The sequence below is a fragment of the Pseudopodoces humilis genome, chromosome 9, assembly GCF_049639895.1.
Source record: "Pseudopodoces humilis isolate 2021_Gansu_Grassland_sample_001 chromosome 9, ASM4963989v1, whole genome shotgun sequence".
In the NCBI taxonomy this organism is placed as follows: domain Eukaryota; kingdom Metazoa; phylum Chordata; class Aves; order Passeriformes; family Paridae; genus Pseudopodoces; species Pseudopodoces humilis.
The window spans coordinates 16,027,900-16,047,088 of NC_142208.1; the positions used below are offsets into that span (position 1 = coordinate 16,027,900).

The window sequence follows — 19,189 nt, forward strand, 5'->3', positions numbered from 1 at the left end:
TAGTGTTACGAGTGGATGTAGGGGATGTCAGGGAGCAGCACGCTGCAGAGGGAGCACAGTACACCTTTACGCTGCCCATGGCTTTCAGGGCAGGCACATAGTGCTGCTGCATAATAACACTAGCTGCATGGAGAAAATAGAAGTGGCGAGCACATTAATTGCAAGCTGGTTTTGTTCAATTCATAGGGTCAGGTGCTGTCACCTGATTTGTACAAGTTTGTGCCTGTGACACATCCTTACCTGAAACTCATACTAATGGATCCTGAATACTGAGTGACTCTAAGATTTGCATTTGGAATGCAAAGTGGAAATAAAATTTTTACTGAAATGCTTCCAGCTTTAAGAGTGTCAGACAAAGCTCTGGAGAGACAGGAGGTGTGCTATTTTCAGCCACGTTCCGGTGAGAGATCCATCGTGTATGCGGGGGGGCACAGAGGGTGAGATTGACATGACACGTGTGTAGGACAACTCTGGCCCCTTACCAAGGGCAGAATCAAATGTCTAATCATAGGCAGAGCAGCAGCTGAGAGTCCAGAAGAGCAGTGAAGGCTGGGCTTGACAGTCTCAGCTCTTGTGTGTGTGTGAACTTCAAGGAGAAAGTGAGAAGAGGGCCTTGTGGGGACTGGAGAGTGGTGGTGTGAATTGGGAATATGGGAATAGAAGAGTCTGCCTGTTAAGAACTGGAGTCTGTACTGAAGTTGTGAAGACAAAATATCTAAAGCACAGAAATCATGGGAGCTGAAGAAGAAATGCTCATCACTCTGTCTGGAGGTGCCCCCTGGGGCTTCCGCCTGCAAGGGGGTTCAGAGCAGAAAAGACCCCTTCAAGTGTCAAAGGTAGGACCTTGAGGTGCAAACTGTGAGAGCAAAGTTGTTCTGCTGAACTCAGATATCACTGCTGAGTCAGGCATCTTTCACTACTGTTAAGGAATACAGGAACTCTTTACCATGGCAGCAGATCTTAAAAGGAAAACTTGTGTGGTGTGCTCAAGCAGGGTGTGAGGTGGGCTGTGGGTCCTGGAATAGATGCTATGGAGGTAGAGACAAGTGTCAGGTGGGGATATGCTTCAGTGCAGGTCTGTACAGCTCAGACACTTTGTAGGCTGTACAGCTCTCCTGAGTTGTCAGCAGAGCTATAACCATAGTGACAGTGCAGGGAAAAGGGCTCAAATATGGAAACTTCAATAGTCATGTAAGACATCCAACTAAAGAAAAAATAAATGGAAGCTGTAGAAGCCATATTTTTATTTCAATTGTCCTTAACATTTCATTACTATATTCCAGCTTTCAAAATAGATGCACATTTCTTAGTGCCTCTTCTGTTGATGAAAGTTTTTCAACACTGTCTGAAGTGAATATTTGTGGTGCTCTAAGCAGCAAATACATTTAATTTCAAGAATTAAAGAAAAACAGTTGTTTGGATGTGAGATAAAAAATTGGAATAAACATGAACCTTGTGTTACACTACTTTTGATAAACAGCTGTTACTGTTGTCTTTTCAGAAAGATTACTGAATAGATTGAAAACCAGTGGAAAAAATGATCCTCTTTATTAAGCTCATAACAGCTGCATTAGCCTTAACACAATGATATCTTGGGGTATCTCACTGGAAGGCACCCAGCAGCAGAAATGAAAAAATGCTCTACCCAGCTCCTTCTGTTTCCTTAAGTAGACCATGCCTCTGACAGAATTTTGAAATTAAATGTTCTGTGTCACTTGGCTCACCTCAGATCACGGAGTGTTTGTCTGTAACTTCTGCCAAATGTTTTGGAATCCCATAGCTTGGCCTTGAGGTGAATGTTTCTTATGTAGAGAAGGATGATTTTTCTCCATAAAAACAACTTCTGCACAAACTCATAGAGTTTCAGGTGTTAAAAAGAAAGAATGAATATGCTTGCAACAGGTGTCTGGCATCAGTGGTTCTTAGGAAAATGGAATTTTCAGGGGTCACATTAACTCTGCATGGTCTAAGCTGATTTTGACTCTTGTTTTTCCCTCAGTAGACAAGAAACTGGGACTGAAGAGGGCGGAGATTGTGAGTGTCTATAAAGATTACTCAGGATTGAACACCAGCAAGGACTAGTCATTACCCAGGCTAAGTTGCACCTTAAGGTGAATGAAATGTTGCTCAAGGATTAGTAGCACTTTCAAGAAGGTATTAACTAGAAGCAGCTCTCACCCAGAACTGGGTGCTGTACTTTAAGTCTAGCAATACAAACATATATAATTTTTCAATACTTGGATATTGCATTAAAAATAATTAGTGAAAATATAATAGATACAAATCAATTTGAGGCTCAAAGTAGACATCATTCTTTAGGCAAGATTTTCAGTTTACAATTATCTTTTTTGTCTATTATTGCCCAGAATTTAATAGCATTGAATGACCCTACATACTGTCTTGAAGGCAACACCATTTAAATAGTCTCCAAAGAATGGATTTTTTAGGTCCTTACCATGTAGCCAGGAAGATCATATCTGAATGTAACCTGCTTAGAAGAGAATAAACTGCCAAATGTCATGTGGTAGAACATACAGACATGAATAGCTGATAGGTGCCAAGAGATAACTGAGTGGATACTGTTTGTGGCTCAGAGATTCCAGTGCTGTCATTTTAGGCAATTTCAACTTTTAGGCTAGAAAAGTCATAGTAGTAACAATAAAGAAAGATGTTTACCTTTGGATGCTGAGTCAAATGATAAATAAGTGATGAAAAATTAATTTAGGAAATTAATCATGTATATCAAGTACATTATACATAAATGATACATGTTGTACTTTGGCAGAGATGCTGGAATTGCTAAGTCAGACTAGGTTAAGAGTTACCTCTTGTCCTGCTTCCTGCTTCCTTTGTGTTTCCTGCAAGTATTTCAGGGGAAGTTTTAAGTTTCACCAATGCATCTAATTTTTGCCTAATGCAATGTGGAGGGAAATCCTTTCCCCTTAGGTAGTTATCAGCATGCCCTGGGAAGTATCTAAGAATTGGTAGTCTTAGTGGTTTACCCTATAGATAAACAGAAAATTGTTTCTGAACAACTAGGACCTTACCTGTCTAAGTCTTATGTGATTTTCTAATGAAGATTTGGTAACAGCAAAGACTAAATGTTGCACTAAGTGGGATTTCCTGCTTGAGTCGCTCTTGTTGTGTTACAGAGCCCTTCATAATTCCTCATCTTACGTGATCAGTGTACACAGTTTCTCGTCTTCTTGCCTTTATGCTTTCTAAAGTTTACATCACCATCATCTCTTAATTGTTTCTCTTTATGGAGATTATGGTAAAATTACTCACTGATTGTTGTTCTTGGTATCTTTTTCTTGTTTTCCTGAAAATTTTTTGGGCATGCTGTATGGTTACCCTTCCCTTCCCTTCCCTTCCCTTCCCTTCCCTTCCCTTCCCTTCCCTTCCCTTCCCTTCCCTTCCCTTCCCTTCCCTTCCCTTCCCTTCCCTTCCCTTCCCTTCCCTTCCCTTCCCTTCCCTTCCCTTCCCTTCCCCTCCCCTCCCTTCCCTTCCCTTCCCTTCCCTTCCCTTCCCTTCCCTTCCCTTCCCTTCCCTTCCCTTCCCTTCCCTTCCCTTCCCTTCCCTTCCCTTCCCTTCCCTTCCCTTCCCTTCCCTTCCCTTCCCTTCCCTTCCCTTCCCATTAGTGGGCCTCAAATTGGTTGTTCTCTCATAAGGTGTTCACAAGGGTGGCTTAAATTATTGGCTGTTTTCAAATTGCAGTTAACTTGAAATGTACAGTGAATACATGCATTTGAAACTGTTTTCTAGTGCAAAGTACTCAACTGGCTGTAACAAAATAAAGTACATGAAGATGTTGGAAGTGGGGTGTGAACCCATTTTTCTACAAACTAAAAGGATGAACAGCTTTAGTTTAAACTGCTTCTCCCAGCAAGGGATCAATTCTAAACCTCAGTCCAGCTGACACAAAGACACAGAAAAGCAGCTGTGTCTTCACATGCTGGATCCAGCTGCCACAGAGCTTCTGTGCCATTCAATAACTTCCTGTGGGTTATGGGTTCAGGGACACACCTGGAGAAAGATGCTGGAATTACATACTTGTGGACAGTCTCTTGGGTTGTACATAACTTGGCATGAGCCCACAGTGTGCCCTGACAGCCCAGAAGGCCAACAGCATCCTGAGCTACATCAAAAGAGGAGTGGCCAGCAGGTGGAGGGGGGTGATTCTGCCCCTCTGCCCACATGGAGCACTGCATTAACCTCTGGGATCCTCAGTGCAGGAAAGACGTGGACTTCCTAGGGTCTAGAGGATCTAGGTGATCCAAGGGATGGAGCACCTCTCCTATGAAGACAGGTTGAAAGAGCTGGGATTGTTCAGCCTGGAAAAGAAAAGGCTCTGGGGAGACCTCATTGTGGCCTTCCAGTATCTGAAGGGAACTTATAAAAAAGAGGGAGAGATATGTTTTCAATGGATAGATAGTGATAGGATAAGGGGGAATTATCTTAAACTAGAAGAGATTTAGATTAGATGTAGTGAGGCACTGGAACAGGTTGCCCAGAGATGCTGTGGGTGACCCATTCCTGGAAGTGTTCAAGGCCAGGTTGGATGGGGCTCTCAGCAACCTGGTCTAGTGGAAGGTGTCCCTGCCCATGGCAGGAGGAGTGGAACAAGATGATGATTCTAATGATAACTAATTCTGTATTCAAGTAAACTTACAGAGCCAAACAAGATGTGCCTGCCTTGGGATCAGAACGTTGCTTCTTCCAGCAGTGCCCAGTGGATACTGAGGAAAAAACAAGAATTTAAGTAAAACAAGAAAGATTGAAATGCTAGCATTAACACCAGCTAATTATATGGTTCCAGATCTGTAACTGCAAATGCCTATTCCTTTCATCTTAAACTTGTCTACAAGAGCACATACTGACTCTTTTGTTCCACCAATACAATAATTTGCAGTGTCCAGGTGCTAAAATTGCCTAATGTGAATCTGAAGACTACCATATTGATGTGTATTTGAAAAGCATACCATTAGTAATTCGGCTCATAAAAACAGATACTGGAAGAGTAGGGAGTGAGACCAAAAAATAAACACAAGAAAACTTTTAAGTGTCTGGGAAAGTAAGAGAACAAACATAAACACAAGAAGCAAAAAGGATCCATAGATGGCAATATTTTTATTTTAGAAAGGCTGAGGGAAAGTTCATGGTCCTCAGATGTAGCTGTAACTGATGAGAAGGCTTACCCATTCTGAAAAGAGATTAAAAGAGAACAATACCATCAGGTTCCTGGAGGATTTCTTTGCAGCAAGGATATGTGCATCAAATGCTTTCAAAACAAAACAAAATGTAAAATAGCTAGTCTGAGAAAAGCTGTAAGCACTAATACCATTAATCAACTAAAGTAGAAACATAACATGAAATTATATTATGGAAATAATTTTTATCAAGATGAACAGGACAGGATGATGCAAGTGCTTGCAAACCTGCCTTTAGGGATCCTGCTGCAAAACAATTCAATTATTCAATGAGGGGAAAACACAGTTACTTTCTATAAAAAGTAGGGAAGGTGCTTCTACCTCCAGCCCAAGTACAAGTAATACTGACATGATAGAAGAAACTGAGTCTTTACCACTGGTACTGATAGTAGAAGCAAAGGACCTGGGTATATTAGTGCATCACCAATAATAAGCCAGCAAAATTTTGAATCTCTGAAAAAAAAAAAGGCAAATATATACAAATGAGCCTCAGGTAGACATGTCTAACAGAGATATGAAGGCATTGATATTATTGTCTAATGCACAAGGGGGAATTCACTGGAAATACCATACTTACAGAATCAGCACCTTTCAAGGAAAATTAATGTAAGGTAGAGCAGACATAGAAAAGGAGGGGAGGTGAGAAGGCTTCTTTCACCTAGCAAAATATTGAAAGAGGTGACTGCAATTTACAAATAGATGTTGAGCAAATACCTGTTGCAGCTGGATCTGGGAAATATAGGTGACAGCATTGACAGCACAGAGCAACTAACTAGGAAGGTTCAATAATGACATTCCAAACTAGAAAAAGAATTGAAAATCTTTTGAGTCAGTTTATGAACCAGAGTAAACAACATGGCCTCTGAAAAATACAGAGGATTGGCCCTGGAGCTTAAGAGATTCCTTTCAGTTGGCTGTTCTGTACAAATACTCTGTAGTAGTGTTAGGGGAAGCAGTAACACAAGATTTTATTGGTTCTAAAACCAAAAATTGTTTTGCTAAGAGCAGTTCATCACAACCTCCTTTTTAGCTCTTTCCCACATATTCCCACTTTTTCCTGTATGGTTCTCTGCTGATAACTGTTTCTATTGTCTCCTCTGCAAGATATCTTTGCTGCCTGTTTGCCATGTCCCTGCTCCCTGTGACATACAGCCAGGCTGCTCTGTGTCATTCTCCTTTGGTCATGTGACATTATTCCTGCAGGAGGTGCCAGCTCTGACCCAAACAGGTCTGATGGCTTCTAGATTTGAGAGCATCTTCTCTTCTCCCTTTTTCAGGGGTCAGCCTGTTCTTTTTCTGTTTTCGCAAATGTTTACTGTCACACCTAAAAATGCACTGCTGGTCTGTAGCAGTCACTAATGCTGGTTTTGGCATGCCTGAAGCTGCTTTGGGAGTGCTCCTGGACATATTTTATGGCCTGTTGGCTCTTAGGCAGGTGCTATACTTGGCCGCTAGTGAGGGAGCACATGTTGTGGCACCAGTGGAACTTTCCAAGGACCTGGAAGAATCTCTTGATGAGAAGTTGCAGTGAAACTGTACATGCTCCATCTATACCTGGTGCATTAAATGTACCTGGGACCATTCTCTGGCACTTATGCCAGCTGCTAGAGAGTGTAACGAAGCCCAGCAATTAACATTTTCTATTCTTCAAAAAAAAGGGCCACATGCCCACAGGCAGTGGCTCTGGAAATGGTCTGTTCTAGCTCCCAAACTGTGCCTGGGAATTGTTCTGGGCAGTATCAGTCAATCTGAGCCAAAGATGTGCCAAGGATCATTTCAACAGTTTAATGCTACAATAGTTGTGGTCCAGAGCTCAGGTTCATTCGCTGACATTGATCAGCCTGCTACTGACTAGAACTACTGAATATATGTGGGGAGGCTGAGCCTGGTTTCTGATGTACATTCATACCTACAAGATGTCTACAAAGTTGTCGCAAGGCACAGGAAGCTCTCTGTACCTAAGTGCCCTAGATCCCTCAGGTGAATGGGGTACTTCTCTAATCCATACTTGTGGCTGATCCTGTCCTTGCTGCCACAGAACAATGGTGCTTATCCTCCTCAGACTATTGCTGACAGGCTGCCTTTGGGTTAGTGAGTGCTGTCTTTTGGTGCAGTAACCCACTCTTGCGATATTATGAATGCTGTGTTCAATATTTTTTTGCAAACAAAAGTGACCCTCATTCTATCAAAATAAGAGCAGGTATGTCTTCTTATTTGTCCTCTCTCAGCATAAATACTGTGGAGGCATAATATACTTAAGACTATTGCTGCTTAACAATTAGTAGCAGCTGAAAAGAGCCTTCTGTTTTGACAAGGGTTTTTATTTAGGGCTTGCAAATGCTCACGGCCCCTTCAAGCACAGTATCACCATGCAGTGCAAAGGCTGGGAACACCTTGTTCTGAAGGACTGAAGCCATGTCTCTGGATAACTCTGCCCTGTGTTCAAGAGTCTTTCCCTCCTTCTGTCCCAGTTCAGTGCTTGTACCTGTAAAAAGACATTTTAGTTGCTAATTTGCTTATTAGCTTCAAGTCCATTAGGTGCCATAAAAGATTCTAAAATTTTTTTATGGCACAGGAGCTAGGCTGAGCCTCTAGAAAAAGGTCTTACATGGGACCTGTATAAGCATGTTTTTTCTGAAAATTTAGTTGCTTTTCTCACAGCTCCTAAATGTGCGACCTGTTACAAATATTTGACAAATATATCTGTTCCTTCTGAATACTTGCTTCATATAAAAAACACCTGTTATCCTGCTGCTTACTCTGTTGAGGGTAAAATGCTTATCATGTACTTTTAGTATCTATTCTGGTATATGTAGCATTATTCTTTGTCATTGATATTACATTTCAATCACTTTTCAGCTAATCTGCCATCAAGTGACAAATAGCTAAGGAGATAAAGCCTCTTTTTATCTACCTGGGGCCACCTCTGGCTAGAAACTTGATCCCCACAATGACACCTGTGCTAAATATTTTGCTTAGAAAAAGAAAGTGGTTTGAGGTTGTTTTTCTCTTCTCTTTCTTGTACAACCACAACAAAAAACTCAGTTTAAGGCATTCATTTCAGTAAGGGAAAACCAACAGTGAGAGAAAACCAACAATCTCTGATTATGTTTGTTTCATATCAGCTTGTATCCCCTGGTACAAGTCAGAATTAAATCTAGTGCACGTACAAATTCGTTCTCTCATTCCTGCACCAGTACACTCTAGGCAGTAACATATTTCACATTATTCTGACATGTACTTAACTAACTGACCAGTACTAGCATCCTCTTCCACTACCAGCTCTCATTGCTAAATCCCTTGCCCAGAAGGCACCCAAGTCTGTCCTGCCACTTAAGATACGTCTTTTCATCACTCTCCCTTGCTGTGTCCATTCCACAAAGTATGTGTTCTCTTCCCTCTTTCTTTATTTAAGAAATTAAGCTTCACTCAAATTAAGCTTCACCATGGATGACCTGTGAAGCAGGTCTGCAGAGACACTGGACCTACTTTACCAGGAGGCAAATCCTCAGGTGTTACCTCTTAAGAAGGAATATGATGTTTCATCAGGAAATTACTGGAACTAACTTCCTGTGCAGTTGTAATGCTTAGTGTAATTATAGCTTCCAATAAAAACATGGCATTGACATGAGGATGTGATGTTATTTGCTACTTCATAGATAAGGCATAGAGAAAATATCTCACAGGATCTCTGTGTTCAGGTGAGCAGCTGAAATAAAGAAAGACTGTAGAAAAAGGGCTTGGTTTCAGGCTCCTGCCTTTTATGGCTTACAATCTGAGTCTTTTATCCTAGGTCACACAAAAATCATCCAGATCTTCTGAATCCCACTCTAGCCACCTCCTTGCTCCAGTCACAGGAGTATTCTTCCTTGCACAAAAAAAGAGTAAATACTGGCCTTGGACAAAAGCCAAACTGGCCCAATAACCAAAATTATATAAACACACATTTTCAGAAAGAAGAGATGCAGGGTGTTTGTTTCTGCTTTTGCATCCAGCAACTGCTCTGTTTGTGGTTCAGCTGAGCAGGGAGTTCTGGGAGGAGCAGACCCACATGCTGATTGGCTTTTGCTTGAGTCATTCCATTTTGGTAATGCTTTATACCATAAAAGTAATTTCTAACCTCTCCATGAGAAACCTGTGACAGGATTGCATTTCACATAAGGCTGGGAATGAAATTTAAACACTGCCAGATTGTATGGAGTGTTGGACACCATGGCATTGTAGCTTCTGGGGGAAGGGCATGGCTATGTGTTGAGAGATGCAGAGTGGAGAGGCATTGGGTGGGAAGATGGATTGTATTCAGTATAAAACTCTGACTTGGACTGAGGCTGCTAGGTTTCTGCTGAAAAGATTGCAGGAGAGTAGGTGAAGACTGATAATAAATTTTATCTTCCTACCTTATAGGCTGAGCTCTCCCAGTGAGAGGAAGTGGGAGGTGGCTTGGGGAGGCAAGGGGAGAGATGGATGACATGAGGCTACGTTGCAAACCACTTCTATTTATCCACAGCCTACTTCATTACGAAGAAGTGGTACTGGCCAGCAGGGAGAGTGGTTGTGAAGTTTCAAGACAGGTTCCCTGGGCTGTACTGAGGCAAGACGTGAAGCCACTAAGTTACTATTGGGATTACTCTATTTTTAACATCCCAGCATGTGTTCAGCCCCTACATACCACTATCTAAATATAGTCCCTGCTGAAGTACAGATGCTGCCAAGTTGCATCTGACCCCTCCTCTCTTGCATTCTGTTCCTGAAAGCTAGGCTGAATTCCCCAAGACACGTCAACAGTCAGCATGTTCTTTTGTCTGCCTAGGGCTGTACAAGGAAACTTGTACTGTACTGTTAAAGCCTGATCTCAACCCTGGCCTTCCTGGCCCCTCCTAGCACTGAACTTCCTTTCAACACCTTTTCTTATTCCTTTCCTCCTCAGTCATTGCCTTACTCTTTTCCTTTTTTTTTTTGTTTTTTTTTTTTTTGTTATTTTGTATCAGCTGCCTCTGTCCTTTCCCTTCTGTCAGATTGAACATGATCAATGGGAAGAAGCAAAGTAATGAAAGAAAACGTGTTTGTATGTGCATGTACATAGCTACTGCAGACCCAAACCTCTCTGACAAGTGCTCTTTTGTTGCTCCAGGTCTCCTGCTGAGAGAGCAGGGACATGGACAATTTTCTGAGTAAATGTGTTCCAGTTTTTCACATTGATTTGTATTTCTGGTAGCATAAATCCCTAAGATTCTAAACTGGGATTTCCTAAACCCATCTGAAATCTAAACAGGATATACCTTGACATGAGTATGCCATGGGAGAGTGTGTTCACTGAGGCATGGAATGGAAACTCTAACAGCCAGTTACAAGAGGCTCACAGAATTTTTGGGGCTGCTCACATTAAAGTAGAGGTCAGTCTTTGCCAGTATGTGCTAGAAGGTCGGACAGTGCAATCCCCAAGGCCAGGTCTGGGGGCCAACCCTGACCTCTTGTCAGTCTATCAGTGCTGCTTCTCATTTGCACAAGAAAGCTCTCCAGGTATATGTTACAGAAAGCAGAGAGGTTTTCTCTTTGAGACACCACTTTTTCCAACTTTTCCCACCTCTTCAGAACAGCTGTTGGGTGACACCTTCCAAGCTTTCTGCAGCCTAAGCAGAAGCTCCTTGTTAGTGACGCTTCATGTGGCTCACTGGGTGCCCAGGAGAGGGCATCTTTTGGACATGGGGAGCAAGTGGCTGATCCTGAGGGCAGCCTGACCTTCAGGATGGGCAGGGAGCCTGACTTTTGGACTGGGCAGCCACCCTGGCCTGGGGCCTCAAAGGCTCGGTGCTGCCCTCGCTGTACTCGAGATGAGCAGGTTATAGTTTGTCATTAAATTCTCTACAGCACAGAGCTGACAGTCATATAAAAACTGGCAGGCTTGTGTTGGTCTCTGTCCAGAGGCTCTGCAGCCTCCAGCACACTGTACCCTGCTGTCGTGGCTGTGGATTAAGTCCTGTCCTGTCCTTCTTTCTCTGCACAATCCTCTTCTATGTTTAACCCCTTTGCCTTCCTCCCTGGCAAATGCAGTGAGGTAGGGGTCTGGTGTAAAAATGAAGCTGTGGATAGTTCATTTCCCTCTGATCCCAGGAAGCAAATTCATAAACTTCCAGGGAGTGTTTATAAATTGGTGGAAGACTGAGCCAGACACATGCTATTTTCAGACTGTATAGGTCTCTTCCTGCACTGGAAGAGACCTGGTCCTATTTTCCCAGAAAGGAATGGAGACATGGAAAAATTCCTCCCGGATTGTAGAGCTCTGAAGTACCAATAGTTGCTTTAGTGCATGTGCTTTGAAGTCCAGTGAAATTTGAGCACAGACCAAGCCAAACCCAGCATCCTCACTAACCATGAGAAAAATGCATTGCCTGCTCATGATTATCAGCCCACATGACCTGCTTGAGTCCTACCAGCCTTCTCTGGTATAAAGGTACCTGAAACAGCGTCAGGCAGTGTTGGGAGCACAGCCTGATCCTTCCTGCCTGGGAACCCCAAACAAAAGGTTCACAAAGACTTGCAGTACTGAGGAAGTTTACTGCTGTTTTTCTGGCTGGTCACCAGCTTACATCCTTGGTTTCAGTGATCAGGGAGGAATACCATAGGATGTGAGGAACGCTCTGAGCACTGGCTGACAGACTTTAATCCCCAGTCCCCTCGCTTCACAACTGGGAGAGGTACCCAGCAAGTATCTTCCCATCCAGTACTCGGCTATGGAGCAGCAATTGGCCTTTTGGGGAATACTGGGAAACCCTCCTTTAACCTCTTTTAAACCATAACTATTTTCATTAGCTGCTGTGTCAGCAAACAGCACTGGAAAATGTGTCTTTACCTTCTCAGTTGACAGCTGCATCTGGAGGAAGTATCAGGAAGCAGCATTTATACTGTAACAGTGGTTCTTCAGCAGTAGTTCATTACAGACCTACACATGCTCATTCCAGGCTTATATTAACAAGGAGGGAGATAAAGGACTAAAATGACAGAGGCTGATGGATGTGGCAGCTGCGATGAGACAGTCCCTATTTTAAGCATGCAGGCAAGATTTGGGGTCAAGTTGGAAAGGCTACAGAGTGATAAAGTACCAGTGAGCACAAAAACAACTTGAAGCATAACCCTCCTCTTTCCATCTTCTTTCCCAACACCTCTCAGTCCTGCTGACAGGCTGACCTGGGAGGAGTGTTGCTCTTGTCTGCTCAACACAGGCCAGCAGGGTCAAACCCAAGGCACTCACACACCCCACGGGTGCAGGGGTCCTGGGCCCTAAGACCAGCCAATCATGCCATGGGACTTCCTTAGGGCTCCAGCTCTCCCGTCTCCTGATCCTCTGCTGCTCCTGCAAGAACAATGACAGGGGAGCAATCCTCCCACATTCACTTCTCTTTCCTGAAGCTGCCATGGGAGTGTGGGCAAAGAAGCTCTATGGTGTTATAGGTGAGTCTGTAGGCTCAAGCAGCAAGGCTGTGAGATATGGGCAAAGGTGCCCTGTTGAATATTACTTCTCTGCAGGGATCTGACAGTCTGTTCACTGCACCCTCTGCTAAACAGCTGTGCACTGATTTGTCTTTCATTTAACTGCAAGATCTGAAGAAATATTCTAGAAGAATCTACAAATAGAATGCAATACTACCTTGGTCCTGACTTGCTCTGACCCACTGATTTTACCTGGCTATTATGTGCAAAATGAGTACATTATGGGTGCTAAGATGTCCTACAAGACTATCCCCACTACTTGCCTATATGGGAGAGGTCTGTGGTTTTTGGCTGAGTGGGCATTTGGTTTTCTTGCTTGCTTATCCTAGCAGAAAGGCTAGGCTGAGTTGGTAAGAAGTTTAACTGATGGATAATTGAAAGAAAGAGAGAGGAAACACTTGGTGCAAGATGGCCATGAGAGGACAGAAGTAGGAGCTTGCCTGGAACCAGTGACTCCGACTCCCTTCTCAGATATAGCAATGCATATCTTGCACAACTCCTGTTAAGGCTAAAGATTTATTCCAAGATTACACTTGTGTAACAGGACACCATATGGCCTGATGCAGATGTCCAGAAATACACTGACCAAAGCCATTGGAACAGGAATGCTTAACAACAGAATATGCCTCAGAACTGCCACCTCTCCCCAGTGTCAGCTTCCCTGAGGATGGTACTTGCAGAGGCTCTGCCTGAGTCAGGGATCATACCAAGGAAGTACAGTAGGGGCATGCAGAAGGACACATGGTCATGTGCAGGCATAGTCTGTTCCCTCTCTGAAACACAGACTCCCTAACCAACTTAGGAGACAGGGAACAAGAGGAGAAGAGCCTGTAGATATTCTTGAGTCTTTCATCTGCACTAAAGAACTTGAACAGGGTTGGTGATCAGGTCAGGCCTATGCTCAGCAGAGTGGTTCTTGGAATTAACAGGAACAGAGGCCAAAAGGAACAGCCAGGGCTCATTCAAGAGAATTAGTGCTCCACCCTGTCAGCACAGTTGTCTTAGGCCTTATTTTATTCTGTGAGGAATGGAGCAATAGAAGGGCCAGCAAGAGACAAACAACTGAACTAAATAGCTTTTGTTCTTCCCTTCATCCTTATCCTCTCTCCTGCTTTTTCAGATTCGAAAGAGAAGCAAAGCGTGCCGTGGAGGCCTGTGGGAAAATGATGTTCTAGTATCTATCAATGGGAAGTCATGTGCTGGCCTGTCCCATGCTAATGCCATGCAGATCATCGATTCCTCCAATGGCATGCTCAACATCCGTGTGAAAAGGTAACCTGCTCCCAAGTGCCAGTGCTGTGACAGTGCAGGCAGTAGGGTGGTTTCATCCAGTACAGCAGCTGTCCACATCCAGCAGAAACAAGGCAGGCAGGAAGCCTTTGGTTTCATCATAGTGCAAGGTGTACTAGGAGGACTTACCCATGTCCTAACATGTGGACATCTCAATGTTTTGCCCTGTCTTACAGTGGGCTGTTGTGGTACAACAGTCTGTATACTGACATCCACAAAGATTAGAGGTGTGTGACTAAGCCCCCTTTTTATGGGAAGAAATATCTCTGCTGGTCTCTAGTTCAAGAGAATACTGGAGATCAGGCTAAATTTATGGACAAAAAGTAGTGTCAGTAACGTTCCTTATCCTCCTGTGCTAAGTTAACCTGGTGCATCAGTGCCTGCTGGATGCCGCCCAAGCTATAAATGAATAATCCTATAAATGAAGGCAGCAAAGCTTTGTGAGGTCCTAAGCAGTCCACACTACTGCCTAAACAGAAGTCACCCTCAGAAAATCAGGCCCTGGTGAATGGGGCTGGGAGATGTTATCTTCTACAGCCTTGAAAGGACAAGGGAGAGCACTGTGAGCAATAGGGAGGGACAGCCATGCTGGTTGCTGTCATCCATAAAGCAGGAGCAGAGGTGAGCAGCGCTTAGAGAAGGAAAGCCTGAGCATGCAAGATCTTCCCCTTGGCTTCAGAGAAAGTGCTGGTGCCTTCTGATGTGCTCACTCTATACCCTAGCTGTGATTAAGTGGGATGAGTAAGTTCTATGCAAGGTGTCCAGAATAGTGCCTGGTCCCTTGCCAAGGCCTTATCTCACGCTGTTGGAACCTATCTGCAGCCAGCAGGTGCCTGGGCAAATTCTAATCGGTCAAAATCAGCACACTTTGAATTTGATTTGAAACACACATTTGACTTTGTCACAACAAAGTGAAAAAGGCAGGCTTCTTGCAGCCCTCTGGATGGAGCCGACTCTGGATTGTTTGGAAATAATGTAATCAGTTGGCCTCATTTGGAGTAGTGGAGAAATCATCAAATGTTGCTTTCTTGATCACATGTTTATTCCCACTTAATCTTTACCTTCCCAGAGAAAACACCAATCATTCCTGTTCAGAAAGGAGAGGTAGCTGGATGACTCTGGAGTATGTGTATTTCAGAAAAAGAGGAAGGAGGAGACACTGACAGTCTCCCAAGGAGAGACCTGACCGTACAGAACAAGAGAAACTGGCTTACAAGCAGTTACCGGCTTTTCAGTTACCTGGTCAAGTGTTTAAAAAAGAGGAGGAACTGTTCTGTTTTGCTTGTGAAATGTTGAGGTTGCTCCCCAGTGAGATTTCATAATGGCAAATAGTATTAAAAAATAAACTGCCAGAGAAATTCTCCCACCCTTAGCTTCGACAAAAGCATTTGATATAAATATAAAATTTTCACAGTTTAGAATTGGGATCCAAGTCATGAGTTCCACAGCTTTACAGAGGCAATGCTGTCTGCCTGGCTTCATGATATGCGTGTTCAGAAAGCAAATATTTAGGACTCCTTTATAACTCTTATAAACCCTGGTGAGTCTGACAAGACAAGGAGCAAGTTCCCAGCTCCATCTGTGTGGGCTGGAGTCAAACTGCCATTGAAATCCAGACTCACTCTAGAGGAGAGGGAAGACAGAATGGGCTCTTTTCCTGCCAGCACAGCCAACTCTCCTTACCTCTGGAAGCCAGCAGTAGGGTTGACTGCCCCAGCCTGCCCAGCACCTACTCCAGTCATCCTTCCAGATGTCTTAGAGGTTTGAAATTGCTATGTCTAAGCCAAAGGCAAATGCCACCGTGGATTATGGCCAGCATAACTGCATATGGTGGTCAAAACCCAGGTATTGATAATTAGCTTGTGAAGCAGTCCCACAGTGAGCAGGCTAAATATTATAGAGGTCTCCTACCACTGGATACCATAGTCCTATCCCCAAAAAACGCTTGGGCCTTTACATCTTGAGGATTTGCTATTTACTCCCATGTAGAGGTCAGAGGAAACAGGGGGCAGGAGGTCAGAGGACTTCCTGGGAGCTCAGTCCGAACTAAAGTGGTTTGGGGGTGCCAGGATCTGCAGATCTGACAGTCTCAGCTGCAGGAGCAGCTGGAGTGCAGTGGGATAGCTGAGCTCCAGTCATTCTCTGCTGACAAGACACCAGCTGAAGGGTATGTCCTGGGGAATGCTTGCTATGCAGGAATTCATATCTCCAGGAGAAATGCCTGGGGAGCTGATTAAGCTTGGTAGATTTTCATGGTTTTAGGGCATTCTGAATTTTGAAAGTTTAACACCTGGTTTCCATAGAGCTGTGAAGCAGAAAATCAGAATGAGAGCATGTAGGTGATGTCAGGGACAAGTCTGTTCTTGGTGTCTGTACCACCTGAAAAACATATTTAACACTGTCCTAGTCCATAGCCCTCTCTCACACCAGGGTTTCCTTCCAGTTTAGCTACACAAACCAGACCTCGCTCACCACTTTTCCTTCTCCCCACAGGATAGTTGGTGGGGACCAGACTGGCCCGAGGCTCCAGCGTTCCCCTTCTCCAGGGCAGCAGGTGCTCTCTCCATCATCTGTGCTCAGCCCCCCGGCACAGTTACTCAGCTCTGAACCAGCAGGAGCTCCAGCCACCACACAGCCCTCACAGCCATGGAGGTCGCAGAGGCACCTGGAGAGCCTCACGTCCCCACCGGACAGCGAGGCCTACTATGGTGAGACAGACAGCGATGCTGACAATGTGGCACAGGAGAAGCACCGCCGGGCTCGCAAGAAGAGCCCACGCTCCCCACCTGAGAGCACCACCAGCAAGGCGGACGCACCTCAGGACGAGGTGTCCCTGTCTGAACAGAGTGGCTACGAGAGCATGCCAGAGGCTGCTGCACAGGGGGGAGCAGAGCTGGCCAGCTCCAACAGGGTGGCCAAGAGGGAGATTGTCTGCCTGCCTGGCAGTCGCACAGACACTCCATTCTCAGACAGCGAGGGACAGTTGCAGCCACCGTCAATAGAGGGACGGGAGCCCTCTCCAGAGGCAATGCTCCTGCCCCATGCCACCAAGGCTATCCGAGCGGAACGCCATCTCATCCCCATGGTGGGGCCAGTGGAACATCCGATTGATGAAGACCTAACCACCACGTATACAGAGAAAGCCAAGCAGGCCAGTAAGTCCTCTAAACTGCCATTCACCCATGCCTTTTCCTTGTGCTGGATTCTCCTTCCAAAAGCCTGATTCCTGTAAATGTCAGGTGGGTTAGTTCCTCTAGCTTACAAAGGAGCACTATTCAAATCAGACCTGCAGAGACCAGAGCTTTCTGCTGCAGCTTTGGCACTGGGGTCTACCTCACCTAAGACATCCTAAGAAACAGATAAGAGAAAGAGTCTGGAGTCAGGGGTCTGGGAGTCACTCACAGAAGCTGCAGCCATTCACCAGATGTGCTCTAGTACCTCTGCATGCTGGAAAAAGGATGGATGTCATTGGTTTCTTCAACACTTTGGGGTTAGAGGACTCAGGAGACATAATGGTGTCAGGAAAGAACTTGGAGGTTAAATTTCCCTGGCTTTCCAGAGATCTTATGGCAGCTTAGTTTTCTCCTTCGCTAACTGTGTGTTAAGCACAGAACCCTTATTTCAAGAGGCTCCCAAGGAGCCCTCTCTTCAGTTCAGCTCTCCATGGCAGTGTAGAGTTTCCAGAGGCATGCAGTATTACACAATTAAGGATGATGAGAGATAATTTGCAGACAGCCGCAAAAGAGACTTCTCAGTAACTGATTTATTTCTCTCACCCTATCCAGCTCAGGGAGGGACTCTTCTACATCAACTTTATCTGCAGGCACTCACTCCAGCAAGGATGCCCATGTCTGGCAGCAGCTGATGAGTTCAAGTAGAATTTATAATTTTTTAGATGTTGGCAGTGGAGGGTTGCCAGCAAGGACACCTGGTCGATCAGCTCTTGAAGCAGGTCCTTGTAGTGCCATCCCTGATAGTCAAGACCTTTCCATGTGGAATAAAGTACTGAAAGATGTAGTGTAGTATATGGGTGATAGACCTGAAGTGACCTTAATTGTAGATATCTTTCCTGGTTTCTGCTACACATGAAGTATTTCAAGCCCAAACACGAGGGCAGAACAAAACTGATTTCACAGTTTTGATCTATCTAGTAATATTAAAACCAAAGTAACCATACACTTATTTTCATATATGTACCTCAGTGTGTAGTATAACTGACTGCTTTACATTTCTCTGAGCCTGGAAATAAAGCAAGTTTTTAAAAAAGTGACTTTAAAAAAGTGACAGAATGGAAAACAAAGACACAGAAAAGTTACTAGACTGTGGACCTGATTTTCTCTGAGCCTGAGAGAATTACAGCCTGTCAGTAGCTGATCTGTTTCCAAGGGGAAGTTTCTTGGGAGCTCTCTCGCTCAAGGATAATATTTGTAAACCATTTTACTTTCTCAAAACAGTTGTGTATAGCTGCAGATAGTGTGTTTTTCTCTTGTCCCACCAATGGAACAAGAGGTAGTGTTCCCTTAACCAATCATGTTAAACCTGTAACGTAAGACCCTATAAAAACTGAAAAATTCAGAAAACCCTTTTCCTAACAACTCGTTCTACTGTGTGCTGTGAATCCACACTTCTACATCATGTCAAACAGTGACAACTAGACTGAATCAGAAAGAAAACACGTGGATTCTAACTTCTGATCCTCTGATTCAAATGCTAGACATTTTACCCAGGACATATAATACTGCAAGGCAATTATTAAACCTCTATTTTCTCTTTTTCTTGGGCCAAATATTCTTTTATCTGTTCTGCGTAAAGAGTTCTATAGAGGTAACTTTCAAACCTAGGTTCTTCCTTCAGTCCTAGTGCTCCTTCCACTGTTAAGAGGGGAGGCTCAGTTGGGTCCCTTATGTCTTGCTCTGCTGGGCAGTGCATCTGATGCCTTGTTCTATCTCTTCCTAGTCTTTAGCTCTCATTTTCCTTAGGACAGGAAAGAAATCAGCAATTTCAGCCTCTCTAAAGATGAAGTTATTTTTTCTCCCTTTGAATAATGTACAAGCATGAGGTGAATGTTGAGAAAGGCATGTTCAGCTGCTCCCTGCCACCTGATAGTCCCAGCAGCAGAGGAGCAATTGCTTTACATCAAGACTTATTTCCATGGACGACATCAGTACAGAGGGATCCCAGAAAAGCTATGTATTTAATTC

The 19,189-nt window shown here is 44.1% G+C and overlaps 1 protein-coding gene across 1 annotated transcript in view; it reads left to right on the plus strand.

Moving 5' to 3' along the window:
- Positions 1-537: 537 nt before the first annotated feature.
- The window catches only part of SYNPO2L (synaptopodin 2 like), a 38,724-nt gene continuing 20,072 nt past the window's right edge, over positions 538-19,189 (plus strand). The window contains exons 1-3 of the mRNA XM_005520527.3: positions 538-836; positions 13,819-13,970; positions 16,482-17,143. Of these exons, the coding sequence (XP_005520584.2) occupies positions 732-836; positions 13,819-13,970; positions 16,482-17,143 (919 nt within the window). The 5' untranslated portion in view covers positions 538-731. The remainder of the gene's footprint in view (positions 837-13,818; positions 13,971-16,481; positions 17,144-19,189) is intronic.